This window comes from Mya arenaria, chromosome 8 (assembly GCF_026914265.1).
Source record: "Mya arenaria isolate MELC-2E11 chromosome 8, ASM2691426v1".
Lineage (NCBI taxonomy): Eukaryota > Metazoa > Mollusca > Bivalvia > Myida > Myidae > Mya > Mya arenaria.
The window spans coordinates 68,120,379-68,140,326 of record NC_069129.1 but is presented as its reverse complement, the minus strand read 5'-3'; the positions used below and the strand labels follow the sequence as shown (position 1 = coordinate 68,140,326).

General features: G+C 33.9%; 2 protein-coding genes across 12 annotated transcripts; one reads left to right on the top strand and one right to left on the bottom strand.

The window, feature by feature from the left end:
• Positions 1 to 2,681: 2,681 nt before the first annotated feature.
• On the top strand, positions 2,682 to 7,770 carry LOC128243653 (uncharacterized). 6 transcript variants are annotated; one of them, XM_052961533.1, is made up of 6 exons: positions 2,759 to 2,818; positions 3,030 to 3,094; positions 4,623 to 5,026; positions 5,431 to 5,564; positions 6,088 to 6,249; positions 6,894 to 7,770. In XM_052961533.1, the coding sequence occupies exons 3-6, from the start codon at positions 4,749 to 4,751 to the stop codon at positions 6,929 to 6,931; spliced, it is 612 nt and encodes a 203-aa protein (XP_052817493.1). In that variant the 5' UTR covers positions 2,759 to 2,818; positions 3,030 to 3,094; positions 4,623 to 4,748; the 3' UTR covers positions 6,932 to 7,770. The 6 variants fall into 6 exon arrangements, with proteins under 6 accessions (XP_052817492.1, XP_052817497.1, XP_052817496.1 ...); XM_052961532.1 differs by lacking the exon at positions 3,030 to 3,094 and having other exon boundaries at positions 2,682 to 2,818; XM_052961537.1 differs by lacking the exons at positions 2,759 to 2,818; positions 3,030 to 3,094 and adding an exon at positions 2,692 to 2,723.
• A 211-nt stretch (positions 7,771 to 7,981) lies between these two features.
• LOC128243652 (dynactin subunit 1-like) lies at positions 7,982 to 19,815 on the bottom strand. Of its 6 annotated transcripts, none has more exons than XM_052961527.1 (8): positions 19,693 to 19,815; positions 18,384 to 18,441; positions 17,562 to 17,748; positions 16,948 to 16,968; positions 11,149 to 11,229; positions 10,645 to 10,834; positions 10,110 to 10,272; positions 7,982 to 9,779 (listed from the first exon to the last, which is right to left on the bottom strand). In XM_052961527.1, the coding sequence occupies exons 1-8, from the start codon at positions 19,695 to 19,697 to the stop codon at positions 9,543 to 9,545; spliced, it is 942 nt and encodes a 313-aa protein (XP_052817487.1). In that variant the 5' UTR covers positions 19,698 to 19,815; the 3' UTR covers positions 7,982 to 9,542. The 6 variants fall into 6 exon arrangements, with proteins under 6 accessions (XP_052817487.1, XP_052817489.1, XP_052817486.1 ...); XM_052961529.1 differs by lacking the exon at positions 18,384 to 18,441 and adding an exon at positions 18,888 to 18,943 and having other exon boundaries at positions 19,693 to 19,812; XM_052961526.1 differs by lacking the exon at positions 18,384 to 18,441 and adding an exon at positions 19,383 to 19,496 and having other exon boundaries at positions 19,693 to 19,808.
• Positions 19,816 to 19,948: the final 133 nt, after the last annotated feature.

Here is a 19,948-nt window from a genome sequence, read left to right as displayed (position 1 = left end):
TGTTTTTTTTCTATTCCAAAAAAAGTTGTACTGAAAGGATGAAATATGTGAGTACTTTAAATAAATAACGGGCGTACTTTGCGTTGTTTTGGTTAAGTAATAGTCAGATGACATGAAGTAAAATCTTATTCTCTAGCTAACTTAGAATACAACCTCATCGGCTGACACATTTTCCACGCAAAACCTAACGCATGGAGTGTGTATCGGTTGAGCGGCAGAATGCGGGTTTTCTATCACTCGCGATTTCAAGCTATATGAATATACACCACATACATTACATTGACATTTGGTTTCTGTATTTCTTCATTTGAGCAACAAGAGCATTTTTATTTGCTTGGTAGGCAGGATAGACTAGTGATAAAACGATGATCGAAAGTCGATTATTTGTGTCCGAGGTCGGCGATAATCGATTTCTTTATTCCATAATCGATTATCGCTAATGTAGGGCAAAGGGAAGTAACCGTGTTGTTTATGTTCTGATTTTCTTTAAAACGGGAAATGGTACAAACTTATACGGGGTTATACGGCAATTTATTCTCAATTATTTTAGAATTTAGTTATCTCCTAAAAACATTTTACTAAATTATCAATTGTAACCTGGAATGTATAACAAAACAGCATATAAAACATAACTGATTGTAATATGTTCATTCATTTAAAGACATGTACGTACAAACCAATATAGTTTTGGATATATTTGTAATATATTCACTTGTTCCGTTTCGATTATATAATCGATGATTGATCGAAATGGCTCGTCCGATTATTTTCGATGATCGATTATGACATTGGTCCGATTTTCAATCCCTAGGATAGACCATACATTTTGGAATATAACCAGAACAATAGAACATATCCACTATGCCAAAAGTTATTTATTTTACTTAGTTGAAAATGCTCCCTACCTTAACCAGTCGGAGTAGTTTGTTATTGGTCTCAGCTTACATCTTCTTGCGCGATACACCCTAAATCCCCTTCGCACCCATTAACCCGCCATTACATGTTAAAATGTCATTTTCAAAATACATATTAGTTATTTAAATGGAAATAATGTAGAAGTTGTATTTCTTAACTTTATTAGAGCCTTTGCATAACAATCATTTATTCTATATCATTGCCTTTATAATAAACAACAACATTTTTGTACTGAATATGAATTTTAGAAAATATAGGTATAGACTTAACTAAATATATGAACCGAACAGTACCCGTGCGTGTGTAATAAAACTGGCTTATCCTTTTATCATGTCCTTAAAATTCTAGGGACATGCGCTAATCTTTGACACGCGTTGTATAATGCATTGACACCTTTCATGGTGTGAAATTATTGTGTATTGTAATAAACCTGTTATGAAGAGTTCCTTGAGAAAATATACTACAGCATACAGACGACCAAAGATACTCAGTTATTACTTTTACATTTTAGGTGAAAACATAAAATTACCCAAGAACAATATTCAAATACAACTAACACAAATTTATAGTAACACATCTCAGCTAATGAAGTTCCGCGAGTTCAACAACAACCAAAATGTACATCACTGTGGTGTCTTTGCAACAGCTGTTGAATTTTGTTTTAAAAATGGCTATGTAAATAGAAATGTCAAGTTCGTTGTAAGTGAAATGAGCCTTCAGCCGTCTAGAAAATAAAAAAAAATATCAGTCTCCTAAAATAATGAAAAGTCGCGATCGGCAGCGTTTTCTGGTATCCCTAAGACTTTAAAAATAAAAACATTCTGTTCATTTGAAATGCCAGAATTCGTCCGAAGGTTAGTATAGTTACTTGCGATAATAGACAATGCAGAAAAAGACTCCACATGAAATGCGTCGGCATAAAAATTAAAAATAGACGATCAGTCAGATGGCAGAAATACATTAGACAACTGGTCGTGGCAGTGCATCTCCTGCAACAAAATCAAAAGTTAATGATGCACAATTACTCCAAATTGATTTATACTACAATTCATGTTGTTGCTTTTTTTACTTACCAAACATGATAAATACATATCTCATAATGGACATCGTGTTGAATTTGAAAGAAAAGTGAAAAAAACCAAGATATTTCTACCTCATGTTATGATAGTTGATCACTGTAAATATTTTAGCATTCACCAGTCATTTAATATTTTTGCGAATTCAGCTATTAAATACACGGTTACAATCTTGTTATCAGTAATTTATATTTTGCATAAATGCATTATTTAGTAAAAAAATAAGGGTTTATTACTCAAAATTTATGTTTGTTATAAATGTGTTTGTATCGATTACAAATACGAGTGTCACTTCAACAAAAAATGTTAGAATTCCTGAAGTACTGAGTTAACTTGCAAAATTGATTTACATGTATTCATGCATTGTTTCTATTTGTATTACTATTATCATTAGTATACGTATAACTGAATTTGATATCGAAAAATCATAACCAAAAAACAATGTGTTTGTTATTCGTGACATTAATTTTTAGTACATGCGTATATTTTATGTTTTTTTTATCTTTGCCTTAGTTCATTATTTGTTGTATTGATATAAAATATGAAATAATTATCATCCAATATCTAATGTTTTAATCAACTGTAATCTTTTGTAATCCTATTACCCCCGCGGTCATTCACACCTTCACGATCACGCCTGATAACTACTATAAAATTTTGAAAACAGAGACCGGATGAGACCGGGACCGGGAAATAGTTTCGGAAACAACAATGGCCGAGGAGCTCCGAATGGTTAATTCACTATTATCACATGACTTACAAAATGGCAGCCCCTAGGTTCTGTGATGGGTTCTGCTTATTTTTAATTTTGTGAAGAAAGGTTTTATGTACGAAAATGCATGTTCGAAAACTACTATTTTACTAGTTTACCTATACTGGTTGAGAAGCAGTTTCCGACAGTTTTAGAAGTTTTTATTGAATTATTCATATGTGTTAAAATCCCTACTAAATTGTTCACATTTAAGATAACTGCAGCTCAAGCTGCTATAATAGATATATTTTTCACATGAGTGACGTCACTTATAGTGTATCTTATAGGGACGCCAAGAGGGTACTTGCTCTGTTCTTCGTTTCCGACAATTCGAATACTTGGCGGAATTAAGGTGCCTATTGCGTGGTGTTTTTTTTATCCTTTTATTTAATGTACTAAATACAAGACTATAATATTAGAAATATTATTTAATTTTTCCAGCTTTTACCAAAAATTTAAACCCTAAAATAGTCCGAGGTTAATGTGGGTGTGAAACTAGCTAGTCTAAAATAAATGACATGTTACAGAATTGCCATATCAAAAATCGTAAAAAAATCCATCAACGTACAATTATTTGGACTAGAAACTAGCATGACATCAGTGTTCACAAATATGTACATAATAATCATTGTTTGTCAATTCAGGAAAACCTTGTAGCTATTCATAGATATGCAAATTAGGTTCACATGCATGCAAAATTTGCTGCGTGTGATGATCTCCCATGTGCAAATTTGTGTACAAAATGAAAATTAAACACTAAACCTTAAATAATAATAAAAGTTACTTATGTGTCTCGGTAAAAACTTCAACTTTCTATTGCCTAGTAACCGTATAATTGAATTGCAGTACCTTCTTTATGAAGATCTAAAGAAAGTAATGAGAAAAAGTGATTTGTTTGAAACTGCTTTCCGTCTAAAACTGCTTCTCAACAAGTAGATGTCATATTATTTTTTTTTACTATTTTTGTACTTGGCAGGCTCGAGACGATACATGTAACAAATGTCAAAATGTTAAAATGTGTCCCTGAAAGCTCATTAGTGTGGCTATATCCAGCACAAAGTCCACAGGGCAGCTCATGTGCTTATGCCACATGCCTGTACATGCTGGGGTATCTTTCACAATTGAGATATTCCTGCATGTATTAAAATATAGCTGAATCAATCTATTATAGATTGATTAGATTGATCAGGCTATTTTTCAATGAAAAGAAAAGTTTGAAATTAAAGTAACTGAAAGTTGAAGTTATTTTATCATTATATGACTAATTAGACCCAAATCAGGTCCCCTCACAGCCCATATTATTTTATATAAAGACTGTCTGCAATCATCCATTTTGTGCACACATGTGGCATACCTTAAAGATTCTTGCTATCCAAATCCCATAGCCAAAAATATCTTATATGAACCCATTAAGAGTGTCCATATATATGCATATGACAATAATATAGCAGCAGGCAGGGAGGAGAATTTTTAATGGTTAACCAAGGGCACCCCTGGAGGCATGTTCATGTACACCTCCACAAGGCTAATTGGCCTAAAACTGTTCCAGCCATAGGTCTCATCATTTCAAAGGCAAACATGCAACTATCCGATATAATTATGCCCCAGTGAATTGTAACCACTGCCCCCAGGTCCGGGGGTATACTGGGGATAGCCTGGGAAATGGGCCGTGTTTTTACCTTCCAGGTGGCCCAGCAGTGCCGGGTGAATGTGATGGTTTTGTCTTTACGCCAAAAATAGCGGGGAATGGTCCTTACCTAGGGTCCCTTGGGTGTGGGGGCATTTGGCGGGGATTTTACCCTGGCTTGGCTGGACCGACTGTGGTTACAATTGACTGGTGCATTAGTCTTTATCATGTGGCTGTCTGCTTCTATTTTCAGAAAATGGCTATACTGCCATAACGTTTCTTCCACCAAGCTGGAGAATACCATTTAGTTATGTTGAATGATTGATTGAAACAATCACACCAATACAGTGGACTATAAAGAAATAGGGAACAAACAAAGATGGCATCAAGCTTAGATGAAAGTATAGACCTGAAGAAACAGTTTCACACCACACTGGCATTGGTCAGAACAATTTCTGCATTTTTAACAGAGATGGAAAATGTGTGCAAGCCTCATGTTGACAGAATTTCAAACTTACTTGAGCAATACCAATGCTGTGCTGATGTTGACCCATTACTTCTGCCAAGAAAAGTGGACTTCATGGATATCAAAAAGAAACTGCTGTTTAAAATCACCCAGGAAATAAACAAAGAAATTGATGCTGTTCTTGTCTTTGTGTGAGTTAATCAGTCATAGCTGGTAAATCAATTCTTTTATTCAAGTTGATGTTTGTCAATTTCCTTTCCTAATTTGTATATTAAACTTACTGATTCCTTTTCATATATGTACTCTTTTTAATTCTGACGGTCATATTTCAGTAGGTATATATGTATTAACTAATTTCATAGATATTACATGGATAGATATTGTTTCATATAGAATGATCATTAAACTATAATATTATATAAAAGCTGTAAAAAAAAAGCTTTTATTATATTAACTGGTAAATGTAAAAATAAACTAGTGCTAAGCAGTTTACTAATTTGAAAATTCTTGACTTTTTATTATTATAGTTGTAATATTTACCAATTTAGCATATACCGGTATATTAATATGTTCAATTGTTCATATGTTTTTGCAGGCGGAAACTGGGGCATTACTCAGACAGGCTTTGTCACCACTGTGATCACTGTATGAGCCGTTACAGAAGTAGCTTCTCCACCATGGACACAGAAATTGTCACACAAGCCTCACCCAAACAGCCATCCATCACGGGTGAGACATTTTTGTATGTGTATTGTAAAACAGTGACCTTGCATGATTGAGGTAGAGTGCATAAAATGTATACTCAGGACCCGGTCAGATTTCTATGATTATAAAAAATTATAAGTCCCCTACTGGTTTAAACAGAGGGGACTATATGTTTATCCTCTGTACATCTGCCTGTCCAGAAAACTGGATGCTGCATTATCTTTAGTAATATGCAAACTATGTTATGATACTGGTTGTTTGGTTAGAGGGCAATAAGGAGATTATGCATGCCATTTTATTTCTATTGTCAGACGAAAGATGTGGCTGCTGTGGCATCGAATATAATGAAAAAATACCCTTGAACTACATCTAAGCATAACTAAAAAAATAAATGGAGAAAAAAAGCATGTTCATGTCACATGGTATGTAGATAGAAAGCAATAAGAAGATTATGTATATCATTCAAAGAATATATTGTCAGACTAAGAATGTATTTGCTATGTCTGTATGACCATGTGGTATGTCTATGTAACATCTATGTTTCCAGACATTCTGGAGATGTTGGACGAGTGTTGTCGTGGTGTGCGGGAGAGGTTCCTGTGTAAGCAGCTCCTTCTGACTTCACTGGACTCTGCCCACCCAAGGGTGGGGGATTCCCTGGGGAGAGACTGGGGGGAAGGGGATAGGGCGGTATGCAGTCATCTTACAGGTAACCCTTTGACAGAACTTAAATAATTAGTTCATAACATACACACATATCAATTATTGGTAGAATTCAAAGTATGTTGTATTTCTTCTTTTTTCAAATATGTTTCTGCCATTGAATAGTAAAATACTCATTAATGTTAATGAGTTGCATTTCTGCTTTTTGTTGAGCTACTTTTGTTCACTACATCTGTGATGGTGAAGCCTTTGATCTTTTAATATAGATTTTGTACACATCAAGAGCCTCATCGTCAGATACCCAAAAGATACACTTCTGTGCTATGCTTCGTTGTGTACTGTTGGCAATTTGGCTAATCATTAATTTTTAATGAGGCAGTTTGACTGGTATTGCAAGGACGCAATGCAGAAATATGCACAGACATTCATATATATGTTTTCCTGAAGAAAAATGATTATGGCGCAAGTTCTGTCCGCCAGTTCACTTTGAAAGTTTAAAACAATCACTAAATCCACTCACCTATGGGGACAACTGAAAATAAAGGGTTTTTGAAGAGTATGAAATGTAACGGAAGAAAAATCGTGGTTGCCGATGATGCTGGAGCCTTGGTAGGGTAGCACATCACATTGAAGCGACTCTGTTGCACAAAATATGTAAATTATTATGTTACAAAATCATTTGTTTTTCAGAGTGCCTTACGGTGTGTGGGGATGTTTTAGGATCATAATTTGAGACACTTTATGGATATTTCATCATGTTGGAAATACCGAAGGCTGGATTTGTTGTTTGTTTGAACAAGATGAGACCAGATACTACCACTCTGGGTAGTAACTTGAGCAAGACCCATAGTGCAGGTGATATGTGCTGCAGGTGATGTGCGCTGCAGGTGATGTGTGCTGCAGGTGATGTGCTGCAGCTGATGAGCTGCAGTTGGGGTGCTGCAGGTGATGTGTGCTGGAGGCGATGTGCTGCAGGTGGTTTGCTGCAGGTAGTGTGGTTTGAGTCAAGCTACTTGGACTAAAGTGTTTCTCTTTGGAGCGTATCTTAATTTTCTTGAATAGACAATAAAATGTGTGATACATGGGCATATCTTGGTTAATTAAAAATCTTTCTATGTTTGCTTAAAACATTAATACATTCAGATTGAAAGCTGTCTAGGCAGGCAATATTAACCTTGTTGGCAAAGATGATTTCAAAGTTATAGAACCTATAAACAGGGCTTACAAATTTGAACTGGAAGTATGAACCATGGCATTTGAGGAGCATCCATCACTTCCAGCGATACTCTTGTTTTAATATTTGTCACCTTAAACATGTCAACTTCAAAAAGTTTGGAGTCAAACAATTCTTTTTGATAGAATACTTATATATATATTTTGAATGTCGAAACCTTCACATTTGAAAATTATGAAAGCCTGGCATTGAAGGAAACAGAGATTACAAAAAAATATATGTGCGCAGACTTTGTAGTATTTTGTTATGATGTAAAATATGCAATAAAATATTTCTCCGATGTTTATTATATGTTCATGTAACATGTACTCCTTGAATAAATACAAAACAATGGCCAATTTTAAAGTGGAATGTTGAAGAAAAAGAACACTTGCATTCTGTTATATAAGTTTTATCTCATTGCATATATACAACGTTTATCACAGATGTTTGGCCATAATCAGTAATGTACCACAAATCTTACTGAACATTGCATTGTTTCTAGTTAAAGTTCGGAATTTTTTTTTTTCTTGCACTCTCTATCGAAGGCTTTTAAGATGTATGGCATTATAAGTAGTGAGTTATTTCTTAATTCCGTTATATAAAGGGTACATATATGAAAAACAGAATGTGTGAATTATTTTTTCATTAGAAGTAGCTGTTATGTAATAGGATGCATCCGTCTATAGTTTATAAGGAACTCAGAACTCAAACTTCTACCCTAAGTTTTCAACAAGTGAATAAGAAACTTAACAACAGTGAGCATGTGATGTTAAGGTCAAATTAAAGATTGAAAAACAAATGATAAAAATAAAAAATAACATAAAAAAGCACACAACCTACATAGCTACGGCTTGCAAAAACAAATATAAAAATCAACAGACAAATTCCAACAAATAGTCATTTTCTATGCAATCTGGAGCATAATTTCTATATAAAAAAAGAATGGCAATAATACCACAGAGAGATACACATTCTCTTGTTCACATATTCACATACTTAAAGCAATTATTTTGTTCACATGTTGTGATTTCCTTTTTTTCATTGAGAAATTATTCAAATTTATTATCACCACATTATATCACATATATGATATAAATCTACTTTGTATACCCTATCATAATCTCACTGACTCAACTATTTTGGTTTATAAAAAATCAGCCTTGGAAAAAAAGGTTGAAAAACAGAGAAACAGCCCAAAAATTGTAGTTCCAATTTAGTTCACAAAAAATTGTCTTACTGCAGCTGATAATGACAACAAAGTCGAGTATAGTTGAGACAATATTTTACAACAATAATATATAACTCTAGATGGAAGACTGTGGTGATTATTATCATTTTTTGCTCTTACTTATTTTTGTAACACAATTATTAGTTTTCGAGTAACAAAGAAAATAAAATAATATGGAGAAAACATAGTAAATCAAATACAATGATTAATGAATGTATCTATTTAAGAAACTACGCTATGAACATGACAGCAAAAACCTCATAAAATCAATGTTTACCCTCAGGAAATACTTTACATATAACACACATGTATTTGAAATAACAATTATGTATTTTCTTGTTGCCGATGTAAGTGAATAAATGCTTCATCAGTATTAATCAATATATATATATATATATGGATCACAGTGAAGCTATGAGGTAAGCACAAATAAACCATTTACTTCTAAGATATGCTCTCTTAATACTGTTAATTTATTAATGCTGATGTTTTAAAAACATGAATATAAACTAATAATCAATAATATACATTACAGTATTTTTCTATTTCAAGTTTGAAGGGAAGTTTTTTTTCTACAAAAGTTGAACTTGATTTTGATTTATGGCATCATATAGAACTACAATATTTTCTTTGAATAATTTTATCACCTGTGAAACAACTAGTATGTATTTTTACTAGTCCTCCCTGTATATTTTCAAGGAATTTTAATTCAACTATGCTTGCAATCATATATTTACAAAGAAGGTCTTTATATGCAACCAAAAATAAAGCCTTGTTATATGAAATGTATAGAAATAATCTCAAATATAAGGTTAAATGTATCAGATCTAAATGTTGCTTAATGAACAATAATGAAAAATGCTTCACAGATCACATCAACAATCATTGTATCACATCATTGGAAATCACTGATTCCTGAATCCGACCCTGCATCATAATCCTTCACAGTTTTTCTCTGCATCAAGGTCTTCCCCTCCTGGTATGCAAGTTTGAGTTTCTTCAAAGTGAGTGCTAGCCGATCAGCCTCCGGGACACCGCCGAAATGCTGCTTGAATCGCTCCATCTCTTTCTTGTCCTTGTCCTCCTTGCGAACCTTCCGCTTCGTGTCCATCTGGCTCAGACGCTGCATGTCCTGAGTAGAAAGAGTGAGGGAGTTTGAGATTAGAAGTGAAATATATTCGCCATTGAGTTCACAATGTAACTTCTGGATTTTTGGTTCAAATTTATGCTGCAAGCCTTGATTTAAGAATTTCAATTCACTAAAAAAGACCTCATTTTTGACTACCAGTCAATCAATGAATCATATTAATACTATGTAACAGTATAAGCTTATGATGAAGCTTATGTTTAACAAAAACAAATAAAGTGAGAAAAGACACATCAAATTTTAAACAGCAAATACTAAAAATGAGCTACAATTGATTAATATTCCTGTTTACAAGGATTCATGCTTATACCCTACCCGCAATGCAATGTCATTCGGGTCCCCAATGTGGATGATTGGCTCTCGTAAAGACTTGACTGGCGATGCCCGCACACTTGTGGCTGCAGTTTTTGGTGGAGAGGCATATGGCTCTACAAACTGGGGGCCCTGCATACCAGCCTGTGAGTAGATATTCTGGAGTCTGCAAGATACATGAATTTATGGCCAGTCAGATATATGCGCCAGAGCGAAAAATGCAAAGGTCAAAAATGTTTAAACACATAAATAATATGGGCTAATATTCATTTAATTTTTACTGTGAAATTGATTGACCAAGCTTTTTTTATCAGTAATTTTAAACCAGAGGACAGGTGGTACCTAAACTTCAAAGCCTAACTGTCTTATAGATTGACCCGAAATAATTTATTGTATACAAGCACATTATGCCACCACCCTACAGAAGCAAATTAAACCTTTTTGGGTCCAAATTAGCGAAAAAAGACACCAACCTGTATACTGTTTAAATAATTCCCTTCTCCCCGGGGGTTATATGTTTTACTGGAATAGCACTTACTTTGAATTTCTCTCCTTTCGTCTCTTTTGCACTTCATCCCAGCTGGGAAACATGTAGTTTCCTTGCATGGGTGGACGTTTCTCCGGGAACTTGAGGGGCACCACCTCCATGTACTTGACCATGGCACCATGACCTCGTGGTACGTGGAAATACCGCTTACCATTGTACACACCATTGTGGGTGGAGTTGACTGGAACAAGCCAATCAGGTGTGATATGTTTTAGCTGATCATGTTATTATTGTACATATTTCATTAATTTCATAAGACAAACTACATTAACTTCTTACAAACTCATAACAATGCCTTAAAAAGCCAGCATTATTCCACAAATGCAAGCACTTGGAACACCTCAACAGTTAAACAATTTATTGAAGTAAAGATGTACACAATATGCACATGATATTTGAATGTCTCCAAATTTTTACTTATCTCTTGTACTTAAATATGACCGTTATTAAACAATAAAAAGTTTAATGCTAACATTTCAAGAAACAAGACTGTACCATTATCGTCAAGTCGGACACCAACATAGAGCTCTGGGGCGATGGAATCCTCGTCAAGCACCCCCACCCACTTCACTGTGCCTGTGGTCACCAGCATATATACACATACTTCAGTAAATTCATATGTGAGCAGCAAGAATAGGGAATGTAGTTTAATTCAATTAAATGAACTCCACTCTCCCTTGGATTATTTTTAGGTGATTATTTTTATTCCTTACTTAATTATGCAAAATATGCATCTTATACTGAATTTATAATTATTCTGACATTCATTAATTAAATTTTAACAGTTCATGGAAATTTAACCATAAAACACACCGGAGTCCCAACTCAAAGCATAAGCAATCATACATTAACATTACCTGCTAATAATCTGTTACAGTTAATCAAATATTTTTAACACCTCTACATACAGTTAGACTAAAACATAGCAGTAGATGTATGTTGCAAAATTAATACTACAAATAAGCCTACATTTGAAAAAAACTTCAATGTTGTTAGATACATTCGAACAGTTAGTACAAGATTGAATGAACTAACTATTTCCCAGCACCACATTGTCTGTCCTACTGTCATGACTTTTGTCCATCTGTTAATCTTTATCACGGTCCCCACCATATATCCTCTATGGAATAATATTGAGACTTGCGCACAGGACCTACTCGTACACATGTACAGAACCCATGTACAGAATTCATGTTGAAACTGTGCAGACCCAATACTCTCAGGGGTTTGAGCCTTGTAAATTCTTTTCATCAATATCTTTTACATCAGTTGTAGGCGATTCTTAAGTTTTAGCCATATGTTTCAATAATCAAGGCTACATGCAGATTCAACGTAGATTCACACACGGTCAAGGCCAAGGGCACTTCTCAGGATTTGAGCTTTACAATTTGTGCCATCTCCATAAATCACATTCACTCACTGATGTTGATGAAACTTGGGTCACCATGGTGATGTGCATAGCCTAAGCATGGCACATGTCAGATTAAGGTCAAGGTCACCTTGCAATTTGTTCTGTACAATATCTTCTACATATATTGAAAGATATTGTTGAAACTTTAGACACATGTTTCTACCTTTCAAGCCTGAAGGCATCGTTTAGATAAACAGTAGAACCACACTAATTCAAGGATTGAAGGGTTTGAGATTTGTATTTGTGCTTTTATTAGCTTCTTTAACCTATGATGGATATCCTTTCGAATACCGCTACCGTACATCGACGCGCTACCGTAGCCGCCTAATGCAGACCAATTTTTCAAGGGTGCTGGTTACCGCTACTGTTTTACTGTAGGAATACTGTAGACGACTGAAACGTACTGAAAAAGTAGGTATGTCCAGTTCCACAGCCGCAAAATGCACATTTTCCACAAATTTGTGGTACGTTTTTCATTAAAATAAGAAGGATTGTGAATTTTAAAAACAACATTAATACGCTATGGTACTTTGTCTTAGAAACAGTTACTACACTACGGAATTTCTTTCAAATATAGTAACCATGCAAAAATAAGCAACGGTATTTCTTTAAAAATCGTCATTCAACATTATTCGCTTCTGGCTTTTATAAATTTGCTTTAATAAAACAGCATGGTTATGCTTTTCCTCTTGTATCAGAAGTACGCTGTGGTATCACTGTTAAATTTAAGAAATGAGCAAAACTGCGCAGTGGTATTACTGTGATATTTGTTTTACGGACTGTGTGTTAACTTCGATAAGGTAGACATTTCATGTTTGAATTAAACTAAATCAGTCACTTAAGTGCACTTTGGTAGCGTTCTTGAATCTAGAAGTATGCAAAACTACGCAGCGGTATTTTCTGTATAAACATAATACGTAATCAACATAGCACAACCCATTTCAAAGGCGACGTTGCCTTTGAAGGTCATTTAACGCTAGTAAAGCTTCCTTTTAAAACTGTTGAAATATATGCTATAACTTTCATATAAATCCAACCGGACATCTATTACGTGATCCCTATAAAGTTATCATGGAAACCATAGTGACTGCAAATATATCATCAGAACATCCATTACAAAATAGCTGTCACAATTGCCATGAAAACCACTGCAATAGACAATAAACCAACCGGACAAATATCACAAGGTCGCATCAAGGTTACATTGGAACTACAGTGACCCCTGCTATGAAAGTTCTACCGGAAAGGAGCATGACTTAATACAACATGCATCAATACATATCTGTCGATGAAGCATTGATCAAATGTCACGGTCACCATTCAAGAATCGTTGGTGCTCCGTGTGTCATGGGGTATCTCAGGAATTACCAGGCTCACTTAAGTCGAAAGATAGAAGTAAGGTTGACTCAAACAGTTGTAGAGAACTGTAGAGAAAACATCACAGGATGATCATGTTGTATTTGCCGACAAGTTTAAAACATCAGTTCCTCTGGCGTTTGGAAAAAGATCTATACATTCGTGTCACGCATTAAACACCGGAAGGACATATTGGTCAATAGCAAAATCAGTCCACGAAAAGAGATGGCAAAGTTAGGATGCTCAGCAGAGGGGAACACATGGCATGAAATATTTCCGACCGGAAGCTTATGTCCACTGCATGGGAATAATCAAAACATGTGTGCAACCCGATGACATGTTTCAATCCTATCATAAATAGCCGGCAGAACAAGGTTTTGACGGAAGAAGTAAATACAAAAGGAAAGTGGGAAAAAACATGCATCAAAGTATTTTTTATTAAAAAAGAGCATGGGTGTTGCAGACAGTCAACATTTACAGTGTACCAACACAAAGTGCTTATTTGTGGACCTAATTTGTGTGGTCTGCCGTGGACATCTCGCTTGTGATTCATCATGTATAAGCTTCAACCCTCCGGCTACCGGCTAAGCTGTTTGAGAGAATGGTACTACTTTTTTACAGTATATTACAAACATGCTGTAGAATGTTAAATAGTAACCATAATCAGGTTTAATAACACATTGATCGTTGCATGTACCAGCAAAATGAAACATGAACAAAGTCTTTTAAAATCAATCAGCTGTTTAATGTTTTATGTTTCTGTTTTTAGGTTGCAGAACAACTTATCGGCGGGAATAGCACAGGTATAAGGAAATCCAAACAAACAAGCGACATTTTTTAACTTGACCTCTTTGGCAATGTGCAGTGCAGAGTCAGCTTGCACGAGTATAATTCTAATGTCTATAAATTAAAACTCAAATGAAATGTTATTTTATTTAAGGGAATGTTTTATTTAGTATCGTGGCATTACCTCTAGAAAAGGCCAAATGTGGAGGTCGAGTCCAACAAGACTATGGCTCCAGAAACACAGATGAACAAAAAAAACAACTTGTGTATGTAAAACATTTTCAAAAATATATGGTTTTTTTATATAGTTGCATTTTGAAATGACCCTTCAATCGAAACAATGAACGGTCTCTGAAGTTCATGAAAATGCATACATTAAATTAGTTCTACTGTTTAATGGCACATCTTGAATTTCATAGTCTAGTACAAGAAAGCGCCGTTTAGATCAATCATGTATTTAAATAAATTTTCAATATAGTATTGATGAAATAATCATAACAAAATGGTGTTCAGGTATCAACCTTTTCTTCCTGAAGGGACGAATTATGTTTGTTTTAATGTTTTTTTTTATAGAATTAAACATTTCATGCTTAAAATGAGAACATATTTTTCGAAATTACACATATACGATGCAATTGTCGCTAACAACGTGTCTTTATAACAAATATTCATCAATATGTGATTTCGTTTTACAGACCGATGCTATTGCATTGCACCAGAAACTCCACTAGACTGTTGCCGTTTCATTAATCGCATGCTGTGATTATACTGGTGTTGTTTCCCGTGACAAATCTTGCGATATTTTTAGCAATATAATAGTTACAGTCAAAACTTTGATTGATATTTTGGTCTATATTTTTCTATTATACGAGATATATGTACATGTGTTCTTTGTTGATATGAGAAAAAAATATTATCATTATTGATTTTCGTCATGTTTGATTTTATCCTTATGTATTCCTCGAGTTCCTATGATGTAAATAAATGATCTATACATTTTATAACCGTGATATATGAATGAGTTATGAATCCGTATTTGGATTTTAGTCCTATAAGTATACATTTATATGGGAAATGAACATGTGTGTAAAATATCATGATAGAGAATCGTTATTGTAATTCCTTTCTGATTTATTTGATAAAAAAACATATTGTTTTGTAATCGCTCTATGCATGTGTAAATACTAGAATAAACAAAAATATGTAAAATATAATGAAAACAACAGGGACAAGACCATTAGTCGAACAGTAAAAAATAGGCCCTGTTAAGGGTTACACGTCAAGGACCCAAATAACGATGAACTCTGGACACAAACATTGTTACACCACTTCTTAAATCATAAGTTTCGCTTTTTGTTTTATTACTGAATTTTACATTGACGTGCCTGAAAAACTGTGATAGTGTGATGTCTGCATTAAAATTAAGCAGGCTAAATTAGCGTATTCAAGCACACACATGCATAATATGATTGAAATAATAAAAACATTTTGCAACGTTGCCTTACATCCATCTTTTTAAGCATTGTACTTTTGAAATATTTTGGAAAACCTTTTTCTACTACTGTAGTACAAAATTGCTGTTTTAGAAATATCAAATACTAGCCGTAGCGTATTTATGAGGAAAACGACAGACATAAATATCGAGTTACTACAAAAGTTAAAACTGCCATAGTGTATCTATGCATGCACATGTGGTATAATTCCAAGATTGATCATAACATTAAACGTCTCCGGCAATTTTGAAATACATTTACCTGAAAGGTTTGTACTAGAACTACCAGAGTGTATTAATGCATAACATTATCCTTTATGTTCTTAACAAATTGTTCAAATAAGTAATTCCTATCTACAAAACTCGCCTATAGTAGTTTTATAAACATTAAAAAGTAGCCAATACCGAAGATGAAAAATACCACAACCTACATATCACAGGATTACCATTGCGCTGTTTTGCATGTGCGTTTACCTACTGATGATTGTCTTCAGTCAAATTACTACAACACACGTCTACGGTTATTTCTACATTTTTTCTAAATTCATCATATCCGTAGTGTATTAATGTGAGTTTTGTATTTTTCCGAAGTCAACCAGAGCGTAGTTATGCCGATATGTCATATTTATTAATAAGTGAATATTTTAGTTGCCATTACATAATAAAACCAATAAAATGCATTTTATTGTATTATTGTGTCTATTAAAGGGTTTAAGTATAAGGAAAAATGTACATTTTCACTAGAACATTACCTAATTAGGGATAATGTATATGTCACTAATTCGTGAAATGCAAACTTGATTTATAAGGGTGTTATGTTATATAATTTTATGTACTATATAATGTTTGTAATTAATTTCTTTAATTGTGTTATAAATTTGTACTGTTTCAAAATTGATAAACATTTTACCTAATTGGTAACGCATTTTAATCAGGAGATTTAAGTCTCTGCTTTTAGCAAAACATGTACAAGATTATAAAAATAAGCGGTATTCCCACGCTGTACGATAGCGGTAATCAGAAGCCGAAAATTTGAGTACGGTTTACACTGCTGTGGTAGTTCGCCGGTGTATGATAGAGGTAATGGGGACACCCAATTTTAGGGTCTGCATTAGGCGGCTATGGTAGCGGAAAGGATATCAATGAAACTTGCTTTGTCAATCATGGCCTTGGCTGTACATGTATGTGGCTTGTTAATTGTAACAACTACATGACATAAATATACATTAACTTCACTGCTTTGTTGTACCTTTTCTTCCATATAAATCAACTGCAATGCAGAATCATGTTGCTATGTCATTAAAATGATATTACCAGTTTAAATTACAAATAAGTCTTAAAATTGTCTGTAAGACAACTGTAAGCTCAACTATATGTGTAGTGGCTGATGTGACATGGACTTGATGGACGCTCGTAAAAATGCGCACAAGGGCCATCATTAAGTAGGTCTTTGACTGTGAAGCTTTTTTTAATTTTAAGTCAAAAACATTAATAGGTTGGAGAGATTGGGGAATGCTACATTAACCAGAGTTTATAAGACAAACAAAGGTAATAATTTGTGCTATTTACAACCTAGATTTGTTTTACTTGATTTTGACAGAGAAGATTTGTAAAAAGTCTCAAATTAATATGTTAAGTTAAGTCACTGAGATATGACCTTGATGCCAATGCCAGAGTAAGTAGAGTGGCTCTCCTAACTATTATAAACAGCTTAAAGTCATAATTTGAGTGCATTTAATTCTTCAACTTATTCAAATTCGAAAGCAGTTTACATATATGTCTGAATATTTCTACTGCCAATGATATCAGATAGGATCAAGTATACACAATGTTTTCAAGTATTATCATCCTTGTATGTCATACCAGGAAATCTGCTCTGGACAAGGATGCGATCTCCTATCTTCACCACTTTGCTCTCCGCGGAGAGGATGGCGGTGTGGTGGGCGCGACATTGTGACGACTCCCGTAGCAGGTCACCACTGTCACTGAACGTGTCGCGCCAGAACTTCTTACATGGCCCACATGTGCACAGGAATGGGTCACGCTCCGGCTTCAAAGATATTTTCTGGGGTTATCTTTTATATTACCACTGACATAAGAGGTTGTACTGAGAATATTACCATAAGAATGATAAGATTATTTTAATACCATGACTGGTTACTGGTATGTTCTTACAAAGTAAATGATTTTAACTTACTGTATTTAAACACTTGAACAAGAATGAAAAATAAAAAAATGAAATCTTACTTTACACATTACTAACATGAAATAGTATTGGAAAAAATGTAAAATAACTGGTTAGAAAGATACGAAAAATAAGAAAAAAATGAAAAATGCATTATTTGCTTACAAAAAAAATGGCAAAATATTAGTAATACACAATCACACATACTGTACATGTAAATATAATTCAATCATGTTTAGTTGAAGCTATTACATTTGCACAAAATTATTACAGGTACACATTAATGCTAATGAAGCATATTTACAGCTGTATATAATACTTCAGGCATCATATAATTATATAAAAAACTATTTGCAATCCAGGTACGTACTCATAGTTGTTACATGTATTCTATATCACATTTGTACAGAGTATTAAAACTGACCTCATTTCATATCAAAATGCAAAACATGATACACAAAGCGTTTGCCCATTTAAACATTCAACACACTTATACATACACTGTAAATGTTTTTTACACTTCCAAATTCTTTTGTATAATCAAAATCACCTCTCTCACTGTAAAGCAAAATGTCTTTTTATAATTCTGTTTGTATTGTATGTTTTCCCAAATGTATGCAAGTATTGTTCAAAGCGGACACTCAAGGATATTGATGGTGTGATTTGGTTTATTTCTACTCTCGCGCCTTACATTTTCTATTGATATAATAAAAAAGCAGTCAAGCAGTTTAGTTTGTATACCATATGACTTGTCTGTTTTTAATGTACGTTTAATAAACATATAATTATATTATAAAAACAAACATAGGCTGGGAAGATAATATTTAACAATGTTAACAATGATATTTTTCTTTCGAATAGCTAGATGTAAAATATTTTATATAAAATTTATTAATGACAATTATTTCATATGGTATACCAAGTTTCACATGCATTTTCAGTGCATACATGCTGAAGTCATGCAGTTTTTGATATTGTAAATTTTTATACATTGTATGCCTCACCTGCCAGGTCGACCTCTTCTTTGATTTTGATGTTTCTTTGTCTTTCATTTTATAAACTCAAAGAGAACAATTAAATTAGAAATTACTTAACACTCAGCTTAGAATGTTAGGCTGACCTTTTAATATTTATGGGGAGGGGGCATGCCCGGGTTTGGACAAAAGTGAGAATTTGTAAATCTAAATATGGAGCCCCTTTGGCAGGATGTTTGTCTGATTTGAAGATTTTCTTTGGACATCAATCACTGACTATATTGAGAGTGACAGTGTGTGGCCTGTCAAAGTCTCCCTGTTTGGTGTAACAAAATGTGTAAAATTTCCAATAAGCCAACCACTCCTGCCAGTCATGAAACATATTTTCTAAGTTCATAATATAATATGAAAAGAAGTCATGTCAACAGAGTTGTCATTTTATTTTTGTTAGGAAAAACTAATACTGTTGAGTTCAGCTAAGACTAATGTCAGTGATGTGTCTTCATGCAACACTGGTAGGTGTACCTTCATCTTTTTTACAATAAAAATTGTGTCATTCGTAGTTGTTGGTACATATTCATACGACACTTTTATGGGGCGGAACATTCCTATTTACTTCAAGATTTTATAGATGTCTATCTGAAATATTGTCACATAAGACGTTTAATGAATGACATGCACGAGTAGCTCATAGTTCGGGAACAAACATGGTCCCAAGATTATTAATGACAAAGTATCATGGATAATTGGAGCATAATTGGCAAACTACTTACGTTGTAATTCGTTTCGTAAGAGATATAATGGATATAACAAATCAAAATATTAAAAGGTTTACCTCATTATCTTGACTTCTCATGTCTACGCCATTTCATTTGTGAATCCCAACAAATTACAAGACAAAATTTAAGATGAACGGAACTGCGTCCCCGTTGTCAGGCAAAGCACTTGTTTATTTCCGGGCTGCTTACAGCAATGAAACGTCAATAATAAAAACTAAATCATATTTTCAATATCATTTAAAAATTGAGGAATTTTACTACTATGACAACTGACAACAATATCATATTATTGCTTACTTGACGCGAAAGCTT

What these genes read in the sequence shown, in the direction of transcription:
- LOC128243653 (XM_052961532.1), top strand. Translation starts at nt 4,749, where the DNA reads ATGGCATCAAGCTTAGATGAAAGTATAGACCTGAAGAAACAGTTTCAC. An exon ending in CAAACAGCCATCCATCACGG is followed by an intron (nt 5,565 to 6,087) that starts GTGAGACATTTT and finishes CTATGTTTCCAG; the next exon opens with ACATTCTGGAGATGTTGGAC. An exon ending in GGTATGCAGTCATCTTACAG is followed by an intron (nt 6,250 to 6,893) that starts GTAACCCTTTGA and finishes TTTGTTTTTCAG; the next exon opens with AGTGCCTTACGGTGTGTGGG.
- LOC128243652 (XM_052961526.1), bottom strand. Translation starts at nt 19,463, where the DNA reads ATGTTCCGCCCCATAAAAGTGTCGTATGAATATGTACCAACAACTACG. An exon ending in TTATTGTAAAAAAGATGAAG is followed by an intron (nt 17,749 to 19,382) that starts GTACACCTACCA and finishes ATATCTTTGAAG; the next exon opens with CCGGAGCGTGACCCATTCCT. An exon ending in TGTCCAGAGCAGATTTCCTG is followed by an intron (nt 16,969 to 17,561) that starts GTATGACATACA and finishes TCTGCATTGCAG; the next exon opens with TTGATTTATATGGAAGAAAA.